Source organism: Semicossyphus pulcher, unplaced genomic scaffold (assembly GCF_022749685.1).
Source record: "Semicossyphus pulcher isolate SPU_LCO1_2020_fin unplaced genomic scaffold, fSemPul1.0.p SCAF_11, whole genome shotgun sequence".
NCBI classification, from domain to species: Eukaryota; Metazoa; Chordata; class Actinopteri; order Labriformes; family Labridae; genus Semicossyphus; species Semicossyphus pulcher.
The window spans coordinates 12,500,900-12,520,507 of record NW_027211615.1 but is presented as its reverse complement, the minus strand read 5'-3'; the positions used below and the strand labels follow the sequence as shown (position 1 = coordinate 12,520,507).

The 19,608-nt window shown below is 42.9% G+C and overlaps 1 protein-coding gene across 2 annotated transcripts in view; it reads right to left on the bottom strand.

Annotated features, from left to right (window-relative positions):
• Nucleotides 1–2,171: 2,171 nt before the first annotated feature.
• The window catches only part of wasf1 (WASP family member 1), a 75,067-nt gene continuing 57,630 nt past the window's right edge, over nucleotides 2,172–19,608 (bottom strand). Inside the window, exons 7-11 of one of the 2 annotated variants that reach the window (XM_069687247.1) lie at nucleotides 10,042–10,098; nucleotides 9,090–9,253; nucleotides 6,469–6,648; nucleotides 3,942–4,510; nucleotides 2,172–3,827 (exon numbers count right to left, since the gene is read on the bottom strand). In XM_069687247.1, the coding sequence (XP_069543348.1) occupies nucleotides 3,670–3,827; nucleotides 3,942–4,510; nucleotides 6,469–6,648; nucleotides 9,090–9,253; nucleotides 10,042–10,098 (1,128 nt within the window). In that variant the 3' untranslated portion in view covers nucleotides 2,172–3,669. The remainder of the gene's footprint in view (nucleotides 3,828–3,941; nucleotides 4,511–6,468; nucleotides 6,649–9,089; nucleotides 9,254–10,041; nucleotides 10,099–19,608) is intronic. The other variant, XM_069687256.1, reaches the window with a different exon arrangement.

The following is a 19,608-nucleotide window of genomic DNA, read 5'->3' as shown; positions in this document are numbered from 1 at the left end:
ATCAGCTGATGATTGTTTGCACGTCTGTTGACTTCAGTTTTAATGTTGGAAGAAGAATAAGTCTAATCCTCCCAGGTCCAGGTGGGAAAGTTGGACATCTTCCAAGCATGAATATAATAACACAATGTATCTGGTAATTAAATCTCTCTTCACCGCCTCCCCTTCGACGCACACCCTCACTCTTAATAAGCTGAGTCCTACCAGCGTGCTGAAAACTGCTGCCGTAGCTCTGCACAATGTACTGAAGTTATAATCCACACAGTCCCAAAGCTGACATGTGTTTGTCACGCAGATGTCATGTGCCACCCCGACATAAAAGCCGAAATGCCCAAAGCGTCTTTCAAAGTGCGGGCTTAGAGGATAGAGCGCGACAGGACGAGCAATAAGATGATGACGAGAGTGACAAGATAATAAACATGAGCTTCCTCTGGTACGACAGAAGACAGAGGGAAGGGAAGAGAGGTGAGAGGAAGAGGAGTGTGAGAAGAGGAGAGAAGGTGATGAGTGAAGTGAGAATGGGATGAGAGAGGGAGATGGGAATAGGGAGGTGAGAGTGAAAGTGTGACTGCACATCAGACTGTGGAATTTAGATTTTTTCCTTAGTTTTTTATCAACATCCGACTTCAAATATTGTAGCGTTAATTTAGCAAACTCCTGAACTGAAAGACAGAAAAAAAAAGTATTTGGTTATAATGATAATGACTGATAACATGTTATGAAACGTAACTGCATCATAAATACAGAAAAGACTTGCTCACCCACTTTTTATTTTTATTCCCTTGATTCTCACCAGTTAGCTTGGTTCTTTCAGAGCATTTACAGAGTGGGCTCTTATTTTGAAATAAAGGCATCCAGGATAGTGTTTAGTGATGATTGACTGGCATGTCAACATGGCTGCAGATAGCACATTTTCCCTGCATAAAGGGTTAAAGTGATACTATAGATGCATCAATCCTTGTTAGATTCCAGTCAGGGCCCTTGTTTCACTATCAACTATCTAACACAGAAAAAATGTAAAGCTTTTAACCAAGTAAAAACCAAATAAAGCTGATGAAACTGGAATGACTCAGAAATCAGGTTAAACTTTAGACAGTGAAAAAACATTTCCAGCAATCAGTCTGACTTATGATTCGAGATCAATTAAAACTGAGTAAAGTTTATCAAAAATATTTACCATAATTGTTAAAATACAACTGGACAACATTTGTCTATCTAATTATCATAAACAATCATGTGAATGTTGCTCATACTATCCCAAACTAACTTAAATTGGGCTATTTTCAAGCTTCATATTTCACTCTGTGATACCTGTGGAGTAGCTTAGCATTATTTACAGTTAAAAAAACTCCTCATTTTTCTCACACTGGTGCTCTGTGCAGGCCCTCAAACAGCCTCTGCCTGAAACGACTCAGTCAGCTCTGTCCCTTTAAGAAACCCCGCCCCTACAAGCCCGCTTTCTTCTGATTGGCCAGCTCTCCGACGTCACAAAGTGCCGGGTGTAGAAAAAACTGTGTGAAACCTGGCGTTCGCAGCAGCCTGCAGACTGAGCTGAGAAGCCTGGGGATTACTCGTACATACTTTTACCTACAGATCTGAAACTTCACCCGAGTTTAGTCTGAACATCCAACATTGTAACATTATATATATGTCATAAAATGTGTAACAGCATAATACCCCTTTGAGTTTAACCGGTTTGTATAGTTTTTATCATCGTGGATGGAATAAATTGCTCCATCCATCCATCCATCCATTATTTATATTGCTTGTCCTGTTGAGGGTTGCAGGAGGCTGGAGCCTATCCCAGCTGTCATTGGGCGAGAGGCGGGGTACACCCTGGACTGATTGCCAGGCAATCACAGGGCTGACACATAGAGACTGACAACCTTTCACGCTCACACTCACACCTACGGGCAATCTAGAGTCACCAATGAAAGTAACAAGCATGTCTTTGGACTGTGGGAGGAAGCCGGAGTGCCTAGAGCAAACCCACGCATGCACGGGGAGAACATGCAAACTCCACACAGAAAGGGCACCTGGATTTGAACCAGTGACCTTCTAGCTGTGAGGCAACAGGCCTATTTCCATGAACTCATCAAACATAATTATGTCGACATGATGAGTGTGTAGCTTCCACGTCGGTCACTCCGCTCAGCAAAAACAAACCCATAACATTTAGGGCTGAAACATAACATTAGATTTTTATTAATTCAAGCAAACTGTTACAGTCAACAGTTACATAAGTTACATGGTTTACACTTTTGATCTAATCTTTTTCTTTTTTAAACCAGGGTTTCTGTCCCCCTCCCCCCAAACATAGAAACAGCAAATCCATACAAGCGCAGGCAAGTAAGTAGTAACAGCACAGTACATTCATCAACTCAACGATACGTTTTGTAGGAACAATAAGGCAAGTAGAAGAAAGAGAACAAACAGAAAAGGATGGCGGACATTTTCTCTGAAATGAGCCGAAACAAGTCAGAATGTATCCTTCTCTTTGAGGCCTGTTTTCTTCTGAACTGGTGCTGCTGTCGAACCAAAGAGGTAAGGCTTCTCGTTAGCGGCGGGTACAAAGTAAAAGAGGGATCTGAGGGAAGAGCTGCCGTCTGTGGTGTTGAGTGGTTTTTACCTGGTCTTTTTTCTTTTTATATCACGGGTACCTTCTTAAAATTCAAAGTTTTACCTCGGCACACTGAATATTCATCAGGGACAATAAGAGAGGCAGGAAATCTGATGTACAGCTACAGCATCCAATCACTTCCAGAGTCAATTTCTATGGCGAAGAATTGAGAAAAGCTCATTTACTAAAAACTGATGGCTCAGCTTTCATGTGTCGAAATGAGTGAACCTGGACAGACAAAGAAAATCTCTTGGCATACATTTCCCTGGGGTAAAGGTCAGACGTATGTGGATGGATGTGCACACGCTCAGCCATATGCTTCCTCTACTTCATTTCCAACCATACAGCAATCATCACAGAACACACCGACACAATCTTTTGCTTGTTCTAAGTGGTAAAATAAGTCTTGATAAGAGCGAAAACAAAAAGACAACTTGTTCATGTAGCGGTTATAACAACTCAAATGTCTCAGCAGAAAAAGGTAACTAAAAGACGAGAAAATAAAACAGCATTCATTCAATGCCATGTTGGCCACCAGGTGGCAAAACGATGCTGCAGAACTAAGGATCAATGCAACATGCCTTCATTTTTTCCTTTCCCATTTTCTGATGTTTTTTTTGTGTTTTTTTTTTACACATAGACGCACAGATAAGAAACAAAAACAAGTGGTTCTTCAAAAAAGTTATCTTCATGTATAACAACAGTAAACATGGCCGATTTCATCACGAGAAATCCAGCAGAAAACAAAGTCGTGTGGTAGTGCAGAAAAAAAATGATGCGAAAACTTCTTCTGGAACACTAGAGAGACAGACGAGGGCGACGTGGAGACTCTCCTCCGAACACAAACCACAACCAGACAGATAAAAAAGCTCGACAGAGGGAAAGAGGGCAACGACGACGTTTTCGCTTCTTCCCACAGAAGAGAGGAGTCTCTGATGGCGAGGTGCGGAGTGCAGGGTCGAGGGGGGGGCGGGGCACCTGAACGTGTTTGTCCTCTGCCTCCAACACCGCTTTTTTTTTTTCTTTTTCGGATCGCTCTCCGATATCGCCCATCACTCCATCCAGTCTCCTTCGTCAAACTCGGACTCGTCCTCGGAGTCGGAGTACTCCACAGCGATGCGGCGCGACAGGATGGTGGCCACGTCGTTGCCCACGCGTTCGTGCTTAGCCTCTTGCTCTCGCTGCTCCTCCACTTTCCGCAGCTGAATGCCTGCAGGGAGGGAAAACGGAAGTTATTTATATAATTGATCACAAAAAAACTTTGGAACGAACTACACACTTCCTACTAAACTGAGCGTGTACTTTGTCCTGAAAGCTGTCCCACCTTTTCTGATAGCTTCCAGCAGGACGCTGCGTGCATCGCTGATAGGTGGCAGATTGGCTGGGTGGTGCCTCTTGCTCCCCACATCGTGCATGGTGTGGGGCGGCGGAGAGGCCATGGCTCCTGCTGAAGGGAAGGCCGGCACAGGTGGAGGGCCTGATAGACACGGCGAGGAGCTCCGCGCTCCCTGGAGGGGAAGAGGAGGAGGGGGAGGGGGAGGAGGCAAGATGGTGCCGTCTGACTGGGTCCCGGAGCCCGTGGGTTGGCCCCGGTCCAGGACCTGGTGACGAGCGGGGGAGGAGGAATGGAGGGGAGGCGCCACGGGTGGAGGGGCTGGGTGGAGCACTCCCGGGGCGATCTGGAGAGGGGCAGGGGGAGGCGGGATGGCTGGAGGCTGCTGTTGGACTGGTAGAGGAGGAATGGGAGGAGGAGGGGTGCCCCGTAGGCCTGAGGAGGGTAACGGGGGAGGCGGAGGGGGGAGAGGGGGAGGCGGTGGAGGGGGGGTGTTGGAGTTGAGGCCTGCCGTCCGGGCTGGAGACTGAGGTCTGCTGTCGGAAAAACCTGAGCCGGAACTGCAGGGAGAGAGAAAAAGTCTGAGTCTAAATCAAATGTAACACGTTTCCTTCTTATTGTAGGAGGATCAGCTCGCTATACTGCAACACGAGATAAAAGCTATTTATAGATTTCCTTCTACATGGATCATAAGCTGTGAGGATTCTAATATTTCATCTGAAACATGCAGATAAGGACATTTAGCATGATATCATGTCTGTAGCCAAAGAGTGCACATTAAAGCTGCTGTGAGGAACTTTCCGCTTGCGTTGTCTTTGGCGCCCCCTGTGGACAAAGCCATACCTCTTATCTCTTTGCTGATTTTGTCCTGTACATGCTTCAGTGGTGTTTTTTTTACAATCATATGTATCACTCACTTTAATTAAGTCAGTCGCTTCATCTGGTACCTACCCCCCCACCAGCAGTTTCAGACATAACTACATAGAAATAATCAATCTTGTCTCCGATGTCTGGTTTGCTTTTGTAGCTCATATAGAGTAATCACAATTAATTACAGTCTGTTTCATAACCAATGGAAAATGTCTCACAGGAGCTTTAAGTCCCCATTTATGAGATTCTTGTTCTGAAACAAATCGGACAGAAATATTGCAGGCTGGCTAAAGCTAAAGTGGAGCTAAAGTTAGCTGAACGAGCTAGCTAGCAACGGCAGCTGAAGTGTGCCAGTAACAGCTGTAATTTCAGAACTTTAAAATTATGCTTTTAGTGTTTTTAAATTTTTTTTTTTTTTTGCGAAATCTGCTTCTGTTATTGTAAATTTCATGTCAAAACTAATAGAATGACTAGGGGGGCGGGGCTTAATGAGCTGTCCATTCTGAAGTTGTTGACGCAAATGAAGATGAAGCTTGGTTTTGCTGCCAATTTCAAGTGCTGCATTAGATCACAAGACTTTTAGTGGAACTATGTTCATCAGGCCGTCAATTTTCAGTTTCATTTCCCAGCATTATAAAGCGTTTTGTCTAGATGTTTGCTTTAACTCTTCACAGGTCTTAACAAAATACTAGAAACCACAGCATGTCAAAGAGTGTCATCCTGAAAGTGAGTCTGCCAATTTAGAAGGTAAAGGTCACTGCATGTCAGAGAGCGCAGAGCATCTAGACCTTTCTGTAGCTGGAACATGAAGGACCCATTGTTATCAGTATTGGCCATTAAGAGATGCTGAAGCGATGTGGGAGGATATTACAACACAAAGACCGACATGTTCACAATCAATTTTCTTCCTACAGAGAAAATTGCTGCAGACAAAAAAGAACAGCGAGAGAGAGAGAGGGAGAAGGGCGAGGACAATAATGTGTCGAGTGTTTCCTCCGAGCACACTAGAGTCTGTATCAGAGCCAATATGTGCTACGGTAAATGCAGGGTGGGGGTAAAATCACATATGGAGCATGATAGAAGTTTGTAAAGGGAGAAACCACATCCAAGGGTCGGAAAAGGGAAAACAAAAATAGGCAACAGAAGAAGAAGATGGGGATGGAAGGAGGAAAAGGAGGAGATAGCTGCAGGGGCTTGTGCAGAAATCAATGGTATATTTCTGTGGTGCTGCAGCCACAGCTTTAATCATTCCCTCTGATCTCTCCATCCCTTCACACAGTGACATATGCAGCAAAAGTGCGCAGCAGAAAAACAACCTGTAATACGCTCAGTGGCCTTAACACTTTATTGATCCTGCCCTTCTCTCAGACTTTTCCTTATTCCCCCTCCTTCGTCTTCGGTCTGCAAAACCTCCATCTTTCCCTCCAGCTAGCTCCGCCCATCTCTTTCCTCTGTGTGTCCCTGCTGAGCTCTAACAGAGCGAAAAATCCTCGACCTCTCCGACAGAATAAACACAAACAAGGAAAAGTTATGTAAAGCCAGACAGAGTAATAAAAGGGGATTAAAGGAAACAAAAAAACCTATAAAAAATTCTAACTCAAGGTTTACGAGGGGAAATAAAACCGTGTCGTCTTTCCTCCCGTCCCACCTGATCACAGAGGGTGGCTTGATCTCTCCCAGTGGGTGCATGAGAGGTGGAGGCGGTGGAGGGCCGTCGGGCCGCGAATACATTCTGTCCCCGGTTCGGTTCAGCAGCTCGTTCATCTGGGTGTAGGGCAGCGCCGCCAGAGAGAAGGGCCCGTCCAAATGTTCCATGTACAGGGGAGCCCTGAGCAGAGAGATACGTTCATTTTCTCACGAGGTCCTCGTTTGAGTTTCCCTTGTGGAGTTTTGTGTTTATACAGTGTCATCTAACAGTCTTGCCTGCACATGTTATTTAATCTGCAAGAACTTTAAAGTATTAACCCCCCAAAAAACTAAAAAAATAGTCAATGTCTCTCAACTGTTTGACCTTATGACCTCTTGTAAAACGGCCAGCATAAAGCATTACAAGTTTTCCCTGAGTGTGCAAGAACCTTTGCGTAATAGTCACCCCATAGCCCCTTACAAGAAGGCTACTTGTAAGCCCTTGTTGAACACTTAACCAGTCCCTCCAGGATGTTGTGATGTTGCCTTCTCGCAAATTCAACCAATTGCCGCAACTTTTATCCAATGTATTGATGCCCTGAGGCCTGCAATGTTGTATAAACATCTGAGGACATCTAGTACTGTTTATTAAATATCTTTGGAGTGCTCACAGACTGTATAAAAAGATGGACGACATGACAGCTCCGTAAAAGCAAAGCCAAAACGTCTCTATCGCCCCCTGCTGACTGGCTGCAGTATAGGTCATAAAGCCCGCCTCCTCCATGTTAACAGATGGGACATGAGTCAAACTATGAAATCAAAATACATGTTTCTCAAACATGGTTTCTGTCATTATAGTTAGTTCTTATGGAGCTGATTTACGTCCAAGCGATAGTTTTTCTGATAAGTTTATTTTTTAGCAGTTATTCGATGCTGTAAAAATGATGATTGACAGCTAATCCAGAACGGATCGGCTGCAGGAGCCGTATTTGTCAACAGAGCTGAGTAGAGGAGGAACGGCGAGAGGAGACGTAACTAAAACAATCACTACAGTCATTGAAGTTTCATATCTGTGAACGTCTGCTTCAGACCAACACAAGAAGCTGTTCTGCTGTTAAACATGCCGACATGCGATATCTTTGCTGTTTTTTTCAGTAAGTTAAGTGTGTGATTTGGTTAGCGGAAGTGGCTATGGCGGCTCAAAATGACGTCACCAGCGCAAGAAGGCAGTGCCTGTCACAGGGGGTATTTTGGCATCAATTTTGTATGAGACGCATGAGAGCAGATGGAGATGCGTCGTCCATCTTTGTATACAGATATTGGGAACGCTGCATGCTACAGTAGATATGTAAGTGGATTGACCAATCAGAGACTGTGTTCCTAACTTTCCACCAACCAGAGGCTCTGTTACTGATGTTTGTGTCAGAGCTGATTTCAAACAGTCCCCGTTCGCTTATCGATTGTTTAATACGAACGAGTAGAACAGCGTCAATGTGATAAATAATGTGTAGATTCTCTTTTGCACATATGGAGAGTATTGAATGTGCGCGCGAAATGAGCATTTCATGGCTACTGACTTCAGTGTCATTCCGTTTTTACACATTTTATTGGGCATCTGGACACGGAAATCGTCCGAAAGTGTTTTTCCCCAGTGTGTAAAAAAATAAAAAATACAAATAAAGCCACAAAACATCGCAACTTGCATTGCAACTTTTTTAAAAAGCTGCTGTGAAACCAGGCTTTTTTGGCCACACCAATCACAGAAAATGCTGCAAAATTCTGGAGGGACTGATTAACTGTTTTGTCAATAGAATGACCTTTCCCCTTGTAACCTTCTTAGATTCATTTAGAGCATTTTAGAGGCTTGAAAAGGTAAAACATACATACAGTATTAAACAAAAAAAGCCAACATGCAAGAAAAGTAATATGAAAATGATTAAGCAAAGCAGAGCTGTGTTTTTTTCTCTCTTATCCTGTAAATCAGCTTACAGGATAAAGATGATGTTCCCCAGATTTGTAACAATTAAAGTGGACAACAACAAGCTTTTTTCCCTCACAATTAATAAATTAAACAATAAATAACTTGTGTGAAATAAATGTGATAGAGATACTTTGACGCTGGATCTCCTGGTCTCTGTCCGTCACAGACTGTGTGGCTGTATCACATCAAAGACGACGCATTCACTGTGGTGTTTGCTTAAAGTCCTTTCTCAGCTTACAGAAGTGATTTTATATCAGTTATTCATTTCACTGACACTTCCCAAAAAAAGCTTCCATTTGCATGAAATCGTTTCTTCTTATTAATCACACTGACTGGCAGGGAAATTATGGATATGAGTGGCATTGGAGCTTTGAGGCGAAATAAATGCAATCAGGACTGAGAGGGACGTTAATCATCGCTGTTGTTGCCAAATTGCAAGAAATAATTCTCTGTGGAGTCGGCAACTTTTATTTTTCATTTACATCCTGGTGATAAATCAGTTTTTTAATCAGTTCTTTTGAAACTCATTCACACTTTCAAAATAGAACTTTTTCATTCAGTGCGTCTTTGATACCGAGCAAGTGTCTGTAAACACCTGCTGGCAAAGTAGCACCCTTAAACCCTCTTGACTTTTCTATCTTTAAACAGCCATCGTCACGCACCTGTTGTCGTGGTAACCTGCAGATCCGTTGGCCTCCCTGTGTTTGTCCTCAGGGATGTCCTGGGCGAGCTCTGCGCCCAGCGCCAGTTTCTGCCACTCCTTTTTACGGTCGTGAGGCGCCCGCGGGACCTTCTCCGGCTCCTGTGGACGATCTATCGCCTTCATCTTTAGTAGGGAGGGTGAGTGAGGAGGGCGGTCGGGGTGATGGAGGGAGGAAGATGTTGGAGGCGGTGGCGGACGGGAGATGATGGGGAGATGGGGCGGAGAGAAAAGACAACAGATGAGCTGCTGTTTAAAATAATACATTTAATAATACACAACAGTGACTGCCTGTTACACATCAGAACAACAGGCCGGGGTGATTTGCAATCAAAGATTTTGAATTTAAATGAGGGAAAAAGTGTAGAAGAAGCATTTAATGTGCACACACACACTAACACACCCACAATTAGATCCACATTTTAAACATGGATCTAAGTTGCCACCTCCGTCCATTTACACTGTGTTTCTACACCCCCTTAAAAGATCACCTCATTTATGTAGCAGCTATAGTCAGAAAGTGTCTCATCTATTTATCTTTACTAGATATTTTGGACTTTTCAAATAAACTAATTAGCTTACTAAACAGACAAATCACACAGACAATAAAGAAGAAGGTTTCTAAAAGCAGTTTAAAGAATATAAATTACATGTTTGTTTGGAAGGAGGGAGTGCTCATTGACCGAATCAAATGATCATAGCATATTTTACAGAAGCATGTTACTCCAAAAGTAGTAAAAATAAGTTTTTCAAAGGGGTTTTCACATAAATAATAAGGTCTGCTGACAATCAGCACTCCCTGCCTCCCAGACCATCACCGACTTTGAACACACACAATGTAATAAAGAAACTGAGCATCTGTAGCAGAAATCACACACAGTGTTTTTGTAATAAATCGCTGTTTTTTCACATACCTGCCCTGGAAGGTCTAAGTACCTATAGACCTGATCATACATGCGGGGGTCCTGCAACTATAAGAACAAAAACAAAAACCACAAGAGAAGCACCAGGGGTGAGGGCAAAAAAAAAAGAATCAACACTGCACAGGATTGAGTGCAAACATCGCTGCACAGAGTCCAACAGACAAAAACAAGAGCGCGCGCTGAGAGAAAGAAAAGTGCTGTTAAACAGAAAATGACAACGTGCGCGGCCCCGAGGGGACGTAACAATGCAGGTAGGACGCAGCGGCACACACACAGTGCAGTCCAAACACACACAAACACACATAATGGGAAAAACAGCAAACAGAAAGAAGACTGAGGTAGAAAGAGAGAGATCTCACTCGAATGGGAGGACAGGCTACAAAGGTGTGATTCTACATGTGGATGAAAATCCAACAACAACAGTAGCTCACACTGAAGAATGACGTACAAACACACACACAACGCACACACACACACACACACACACACACACACACTTAAACACATGCGCGAGTCAACTCATAATAACAGGTTACAGCACAAGGACACTAAAATGAAGAAAGGAGCATTTCACAGTTCATCTGAAAACGCATGAAAGCACTTACTAGATCAGCTCATCCTGACTAACTTTAAGCAGACGTTATTCAATTATAAACACACATTTATATTCTTAAGCATGAGGCTGGTGTTATTCTAGGTTTCTTTTTGTAAACAAATACCATGAAAAGACAGAGCATCCATGAGGTATGGGCATTTCAAGCAAAAATACTATTCGATATTCACTGGGAACTATTTATTCGAAGATCGCTAACACACGCTGACATAAGGAGAGAGAGAGAGAACATTTACTGTTTTTTTTGTTTTGTTTTTTTAACTCTGTTGGTTTTATTTTCATGCTAAAGTATGTACAGAAAAAACTATAAAACACGGGGTATGATAAACTGTTAATCTTCCCATACAATATGGATAATCATTTTTGTACACTGTGTAACCGATAGTTGTAGAAGACTTTTAATATGCTAGTTCTTTTAATATACCTTCAAAGTTTGCACTTCATCTCATTTTCGTTTATTTTTTTCTGAAGGGTTTCAAACTCTTTACCGATTTCTGTTCTGCAGTCTGTGACGAGTCTGCATTTTTCTCTAGCACAAGCACCTGGCGCTAATGCTTCTTTTTCTCTTGTTATTTAACGGCCGTTAGCAAACAGCTTTCAGATGCGCTACAGCCACCGTCTGGCGGTAGTACCGCATTACAACCAGGCTCCAGTAAAAACGATGGAAAATTTGAATTTTTAAGATTACGTGACAGTCGCTTGAACTTTTCAGTTAAAAAATAATAATTAATGTCTATTCGAATATTCATGACCCACCCCTAGCATCCATACGTTAGCAACACTTTCTGTCTGTGGCATTTGGCCAAAAGTCTCTGGAAACTGAAGATATAAATCTAAAAACAAATGTATACTTGTATCTTTTTTAGAGGCTGAGTCATTTTCTGAAACAGCTGAGCTTGTAGATTTGAGCAAATGTTACTCAAAGCAGAAGTATATAGAGCTAGTAGGGTTCGATGTAAAGCAGGAAGTGCACATTGAGTCCTATTGGTGTGTTTTAATACTTTCTGGTAAACAATGGAGACAAAAATAACATATATTTGGATAAAAAGACTATATTTGTCAGTTGGATTTATTCATTGTTGGTTTGAGTCTTTCCATGGGATGTGTTGACAATAAGAAACGTATAGAATATGTCAAGCTTATAAAACAGGTATTAAGCTAGTTTCAGTACATTATGACTGAAAGGTAACACATTGTACTCTGTCATAACAAAACACATCACTTTCCAGCTTCTGAGGAATCAAACAGTTATTGCAACATTTTTCTTGTAGCAGAAACATCAAACAGTTTGTTAGTGAGTGTTCACATGCGTGCAGATGTGGTGGTGCGTTTGCAATATTCTTAATCATTCATTTCCAGCCGGCGACACTGGGACTGTTCATTAAAAACAACACTAATCAAGTCCTTTTATGTCATATAGATCCTTGGGGTTGGCCTGCTCTGCTTATTCAATAACTGTGTGTGTGTGTGTGTGTGTGTCTGACAGGCGTCCGATTCAACACAGCGTGGGTTGTGGACAGCATCTCCTCCGGTTGGGCTAAACGATGTTGATTTCGCCTGGCCACTGCAGCGTCCGGGCCGCTGTGAGCGAGCGTGGGAATAAATCCTAATGCTAATGCACATTGATTAGCTTCTGATTCATCACGGCCCATTACCCCTGATGAGGCACTGGCTGAGTGCTAGCCTCTAAAAACACACACCATTTCAAACCTCCTCCTACGCTGCTCCGGCACATTTTTATATGTGGACTGACACTCTGAATATCATTTATTCCACACACGAGACAGAAACGCGTCCTGACAACACTGTCTGCCGAGGCTGGAGGAGCTGCAGCAGAAGGTCAAATATTTTAACTTATCCTCCCGCTGCCTTTTTCTCAACTGTGCCGAACCTCCAAACCTCAGCTGCTTTTTCTCGCAGATCATTTCGAGGATTTGTTTTAGTCTGAGTAACCTCTGACTTCCTGAAAGGTTTGCTGTCACCGTGTCTCGGCAGTATTTAAAGAGGCATTTTAAAGTGAAAAAAGAGAACATAATGCAGAACTACTCAGACGTTTGTGCACTATTTCTGTGGGGGTTTAGGTAGTGTTGATATTACAATGAGGATTGGCAGAAAGGACAGGCGGTAGACGTGTAAAAAGGGCAAGGAAACACAGGGAAAAGTGAAGGTTTCAATGCAGCAACGTGAAAACAGTCTTGAAAAACAAGAGAGTGAAGTGCATCTGTGTGTGTGTGTGTGTGTCTGCATGCACGTGTTTGTCACCGACGCTATAACAAATGTAGCTAATTTCAGAGGGCCTTGTGCCTCTGCTCACACAACATCCTTCATCTGAATGGCCTGGCACCGGCACAGAGAGCCGCTGCGTAGGAGTGTGTGTAATACAGCTGCTATGGATTTATGTTATGTACAGAATGTGTGTGTCACATATTCATACTCGCATCACGTGTGTGTGCGGTTGTTTGGAGTGTGTAGCCGTGTGAATGTTGAATGTGACAGACTCAGCAGAATTGCAGCTATGTTCCTGGGTAAATAACCCCCACAGGGAGGCCCGCTGCTGGACCACCCTGCTGCTGACAATAACACAAACCCCCTCGCACAGTAAACACACGCTGCTGCTGCTGCTGCTGCTGCTGCTGTGGCAGCTGATATATATTGGATTAGGGGACTTGTAGGTAATTAAAGCAGCTAGTGATTTTATTGATGCTTGTAATAAAATAATCATTGTACAATTAAGAGACATTTAATGCATTTAGTAATACTAGGTGTGCAGTGCAAAGCCTCGTGGCAGAATCAAATATGTTTAGCAATCTTTTACCTCCATTGCCAGGAAAGTAAACGTGTTCCTGCAGCTGTTATGATTTAAAATGACAATAGCTGTAACAAAGAGGGAGAAGTCTTGGCTCAAGTGTGTCAGAAAGTGTTAGTTTAAAGCAGGAGGGCAAACAAGTCATCTAAACAAGGCTCCCATTCCAGAGAAATGTGCAGTTAGCTTAAAACCACAAAGAAGGCTTTGGCAACTCAGGCTTGTCTTGCAGTTAGTTTATCCACAGCTTTATCTCATACTTCTTCTTTTTATAGTATAAGTATCTTTTCCTACTTTATGCATAACGACATGTAACTCAGGGCTGCACAATAAATTGCAATTTCAATGTGATCGCAATAAACACATCTCAAAAGTCTGAATTTATCGCGATGAATAAGGCCTTGCTTTTTCAGCCTGCGCTCAGGCCGTATGCAACTACCGGATGAGCGGTATGTAATAAACAAACACGGCGACACTCGAGGACGTTACTGTTCATTCTGAGATCTGACAGAAATCGCATCAAACAGATGTGAATATTGCTGACTTGGTTTATCAGCTTGTCTTCTACTTGTTGTCCCTGCTGCTGTGTTGACCCTGTCACATCCCCTCTGCCTCTACACTGCCCCAACCGTTCATGTGCATACTGCATCCCCGGCATATTATCTGTTACGTATTGGATTGAGCACTGGGTGTACTGGTTGCTTTCACATCATTTTGATACGATCAGATGAAGCCCAAGCTAGCTATCAGCTACCCTCAGATTCATTGGTGTCAATTTAGTGGTAAAAAAAACCAAACAGCTTTTTGTTTTTATTTCAGATTCAGGGGGGACATGTTGCAAACACGATGTGTAAAACATGCAGACATAGAAACTAAGAAATATAGCAATAATGCACACTTTAGTATTTGTTTAATTATCGCACTTTATATTGTTATCGCAATATTAAACAATGTAATCATACATCGTAGATCTTTCTCATATCTTGCAAGCCTGACGGTCAAAACGCATTAAATGACACTTTAAAAGCATATTACTGTCACAAACTGTGGGTGAAATTTTGTAGTTAATGTATTATCTATATTCAGTCTCTCGCTATCTCAACGAAGACGCCTCGAGTGCACACAAGGAACAACAGGCTCATGTGTGTATAATGCCTGCTTCCGTCAATGACCGATTTATTTTTAACAACAAAAACTGAGTGCGATCTAGTAATTTTAAGTCATTCACACACCCCTGTCCCGTTAATTAAGAGTGTGAACTATCTCTTTTTTATAGTGTGTTAATCAGACTGCCGTCTTTGGAGCGCGTCTGCGTGTGTGTGATCACTGCGTGTCACAGAGCGGTGACGCTGCACCACTGGTAAAGCGAGTGTTTGCATCCGTGAATCTTGTTAACTTCTGATCCCTTCCCTGAGATAAATATTGCACGACTTCTTCGGGTTCAGCCTCAGAACATGTTTTCTGTCAGCCTCTCCAGCAACCTCCCCTAATTACACACAAGTGAGTGTTGCTTGCCTTCTCTGTCACTGCGGACAAAATCATTAATCTGCTTGGTGTGGAAAGTGGCTCATAGTCTTTTGGCTGGAGTGATCGGCACTTTGAAAGGTGATCGGCAGATCACCGATCCCCTAATTAGAGCTCATGCTGGCCGATTTTAATCGGTGTCCGATCGAGCGGCGCATCCCTAAAAAATACACAATAAGCTAAAATATAAGACGTTGTATTTTCTAATTCAATTTTTTTTACTTTAATGATGTTTGATGCTTTTGTGTATTGGCCCACAATGTTTGAATGTGTGTCTTTTTGGATGGCATTAGATTAAAGATAATGTAAATAACTTATCTTTAGTGCTGATCAGTTTAGATTCAGTTGGAATTACAAGCAAGCTGAAGCTGCATGATGGTCATATTGTAGCTTTGTACAGTTCACATCAACACACAGGTTATAACCAGGATCTGATTTGGCCTGGTCTGTAACTGGCTCCTCGTCTGGACTCTGAGGCGAGGATTACAGCCACTACATTTACAAGGAGATCAAATCTAGTCCAAGACTTTCCCTTTTTTTTGGAGCATTGCTCAAATATATCAGTGTGAAGCCTCCTCTCTCTGGAGTAGCCCTGCGATACACAGGGCAGGTAAACACTGCAGGGTTGTTAGTAATGGGGCTTCAGTTGTCCACAGCAAACCAGAGGGAGGGGGTGAGTAGATAAGAGGGGGGGGGAGAGTGAGTGAGGGCTGCAGGCTACCACCACATGGGAGGCAGATGCTCTGGTGCAAGAGGGGGGAGAAGGGGGAGAAAATCTTACCTCTGGGGGAGAGAGGAAGGGAGGAGGGGTTTCAGAGAGGACTCTTATGAGGCCATTGGGACACACAAGATAAGGCATTTCCAGCTGCACAGAGTTGGACAGAGTGAGAGCAGAGAATTTAAAGCAAAGAAGAAAAGCCTACAGCAGTATTTCTAAAAGTCTTTTTCTACCACGACACAAATCTGGGGAGCTAATATGAAACATTTAAACGCTGTAACACAAGTTCAATTGTCTTCATGTGGCTTAGGATTGCTGCTGTCATCATATATTATAAGCCTCGTCAGAAGCTTGGTTTACATATATTGGCAGTACAGAGGGAGAGCATTACCCCGAATGCACCTTGTGCAACGCAACTGAGCATCTAACCGAGTCCAGCGTAAGAAAAACACTGTCTCCCTTTTATTAGCTGCTCTTGCACCTGCTATGACAAGCTAGCTAAAGCTAACAAAAGCCCTAGCTTATAAAAAAGTTACGAGGAGGACACAATTAGCTCGAAGATTCCTGCCCTTCGCTTTGCAAACATCCTTCCTGAGCTCGTAAAAAACATCTGGCACGCTGCAGCCTCTTAATAAAGTTCGACAACGATCCAGTTTGATGTCTTCTCCTGGGAGCAAAGGATGTCGTTAGCATCGAGCTTCAGCTGGAGAAACTAGTGTATTACAAATGTAAGGATTACACCTAAAGCAAATAGATCTCTCTGCTTAAATGCAAATCTGTGCTATAATGAGGTGTTTGCATGTTATCTAAATCACATTATGTATATCTATGAATCCTCATGTGTAAACGAGTGCACTTATAGCAAATAAGAAAATGCTGATGTTGAGATCACGATCATCAGGGAGCAGAAACAAACATTATATCTGCTGCAACATGTAACTGTGTGCTGATCCCTGCAGGATGAAAAAATCAACATGTACAGATATTGATATTTGTAATATATTGTTTGTACCGAGGATACACTCAGCACACTGTGCTTAATAGAGGCTGGTGCTGCCTGAGCTTCATAAATAAAGGTCAACATCTAACATGAAATCAATCTTTACACTCTCTGAGTAATAAAGAATCTGCACATGCAGCACCAATAATCTGAATGTCAACTTTAGTCTGGTTGGATGTCGTCCATTGTTTCGTTTGGAGTTCACAGGACCCTTCAGGTGAAATCTACTCCTGTTTCAAATTAAACCTTAAAACACACCACAAGGTGAATGTGCCTATGAACACACAGAAACCCAGGGTGTAACAAGGCACTATTCAGGGCGTCAGTCTCGGTGCATCTCTGCATCTCACTGCTCTGAGCGTGCTGTCTCGAGCCGCTTTCCCACTGGTCAAGAAAACCTGCTAACACACGGCTTTTTTTGATTAAAGGGAAAGGTTACGATCGGCTAATCTCCGCCCCCTCTCCGGCGCGATGCTATGCTCCGTCTGTCACTTCTGCGACTCCTCGTCATCTCAGCTACAAATTCCATCCGAGCAGCGCTCGAACAACGTTCCAAATTTGTTGGCGCCGAGTTTGATAAACAGACTGAATAAGTAAAAGATACAATAAAGACCTAACCACCGTGACATCATCACTGTTTACTAACCCTGTTTCGGGCGCGTTTGTGACGTCAGACGGTGACGCAGCAGAAAAGAGACCGAAAGCAGAATACTTCACTGGCAATGGGAAAAGAGACAATCAGCACTCAAAGTGGGTCTTCCCGGGTCTGAAAAACACGCTACATTTAGGTGGGAGAGGGGGATCAGTCTCCTGAATGGACTGGAGTCGTAACAGCAGCTAGGGGGGTAAAAGGATTGCACGATTTTTCTTTGCTTCCCGCTAACGTATGTACCTTTGGAATTAGAATAGACCTAAGCGAACATAATTATCAGATCCTACAAACTCCCTGAAGCTTTGAATAAAAACATTTCATCAAAGAGGCTTTTATTTTACTCGAGTCAAACCTTAACAAACAAACATCTGGTGTTGAATGTTTTTCAATTCGTTACATTCGACAAGCTGTGCATTGGCCGGCTTCAGGACAGCATGTGTCTCATGTGTCTTCTGTGTTGGTGTATACACAGAATGTGCCCACCATATGTCTGATCTAACAGACATTTGGTAGGAAGGGGTTAACGGCGGTTTGGTGGATCACATCAATGTTTGATTCTTGCTCTGAACTAGTTGAGTTTTGGTCATCTTTTTTTGCAATACTTAGGCAGAGCCTTAAATATTTCACTTGAACCTTGACCCCTGATAGCCATCTTTGGCGTCCCTCCTATACCTTCCAGCCTAACTAAGAAAGATGTTGATGCTTTTTCCTCACATATAGATCGTAGATGTATTTTATTACAGTGGAGAAGCTCTAATCAGCCTCCAACCACCTGGCTAATTGATTTTATTTTCTTTCTGTCGTTGGAAGAGATGAAATACACCTGAAGACGTGTAGCATGCTCTCTAAATCATTTAGCCTGATTGTGATTTTTGTGATTGTCTCTAAACTTTCACACAATCGTGCAGCTGGACATCTTTAATGACTTACATAAAAATGTCTTCATGTTTTTGTGAGCTGTCTCTCAAATAATGATGACAAGATACCCACACAGTGCTGTGTGTGTCTACAGATGATTTACAGAGATCTAAAACTCCACTTCTGTCCATCACACGTGTTGTTGGACTCAGCAGTGTGCATGTAGCTCAGCTGAAGCGTGTTCATTCCTTCCCTCATTCGAGGTACAAACTGCTCACACACAAACACTAAAGACAGTTACGCGTTGTCTCACGAGTTTGTCTAATAAAAAACGGCAAAAAAATATTTTGTCAGTCTTGGAGTGTGAACCTTAATTATCTCCTTAGAAACATTTATTCTGTTTTATTGGCCCGAACAAACGACCTGCTCCGTTCCTTTACAGCTCCCTGCTGATACTACACGATAAAAAACAGACAACAATGGACACACACACACACACACACACGCACACACACACACCGTGGTGTTAATGAGGACTGGCAGCAGTATTTCTTTAAGATTTGAATAAATCCAGAAAATATTCCTGGGAATTGAAAAATAGGCTGAAATTTAAATGTCAATATATTCCACTATGCTGATAAGGCTCTCCCTGCTGCCTGCGCCTGTGGGTGCTATAATGAGACAGGAGTGGGAGAGGCAGAGGCAAAGGGGCGTCTCTACGGGGGGGATCCAGGCTCTGGAGACGATCCTCGACTTAAAAATGGATCTCAATGCCGCCTCCTTCTTCTTCTTGTTTTTGTTACACATTTTGCTTCCTCCTCCTGAGTCCTCTCTCTCTCTCTCTCTCTCTCTCTCTCTCTCGTCTCCCTCTGACTGGCTCAGCACATAGTCCTCAGATAATCCACTGAGGGTGCGGCTAACACAGGAGCTAATGAGATTAGGACACTTTAGGCTTCTCTTCCCTTCTCTCTGCCCTGTGCTGCTTTTCAGTTATCACTGCCTGCTAATCTGTGTGTGCCCGTGTGTAACTGCGTGTGTGTGTGTGTATATCTGCTTTTAGACTTTAGACTTTTTGTGATGTGACTGAGTAAGAAAATGGATTTCCAGACGTCAAGTTTGGCAGCTGGGAATCCAATTATAGTAAAGTCTCTTTTGAACCTTGCCGTTACTTTTAACCAGCTCTTTCTCTCTTTGCTGTCATGAATGAATCATCCAGGCTTTTACATGATGTTCCACATTAAGAGCAACTTTTTTACCTTTTGCTCTTTTATGTATTTTCTCTTATTTCCCAACACTCAATTTAACCGTATAACAGACATGTATTTCCTGTGATGTTGGACAGAAAAGTCGAGGTTGCTTGAAGGTTTCACACTGGATGCGCATGTGATGT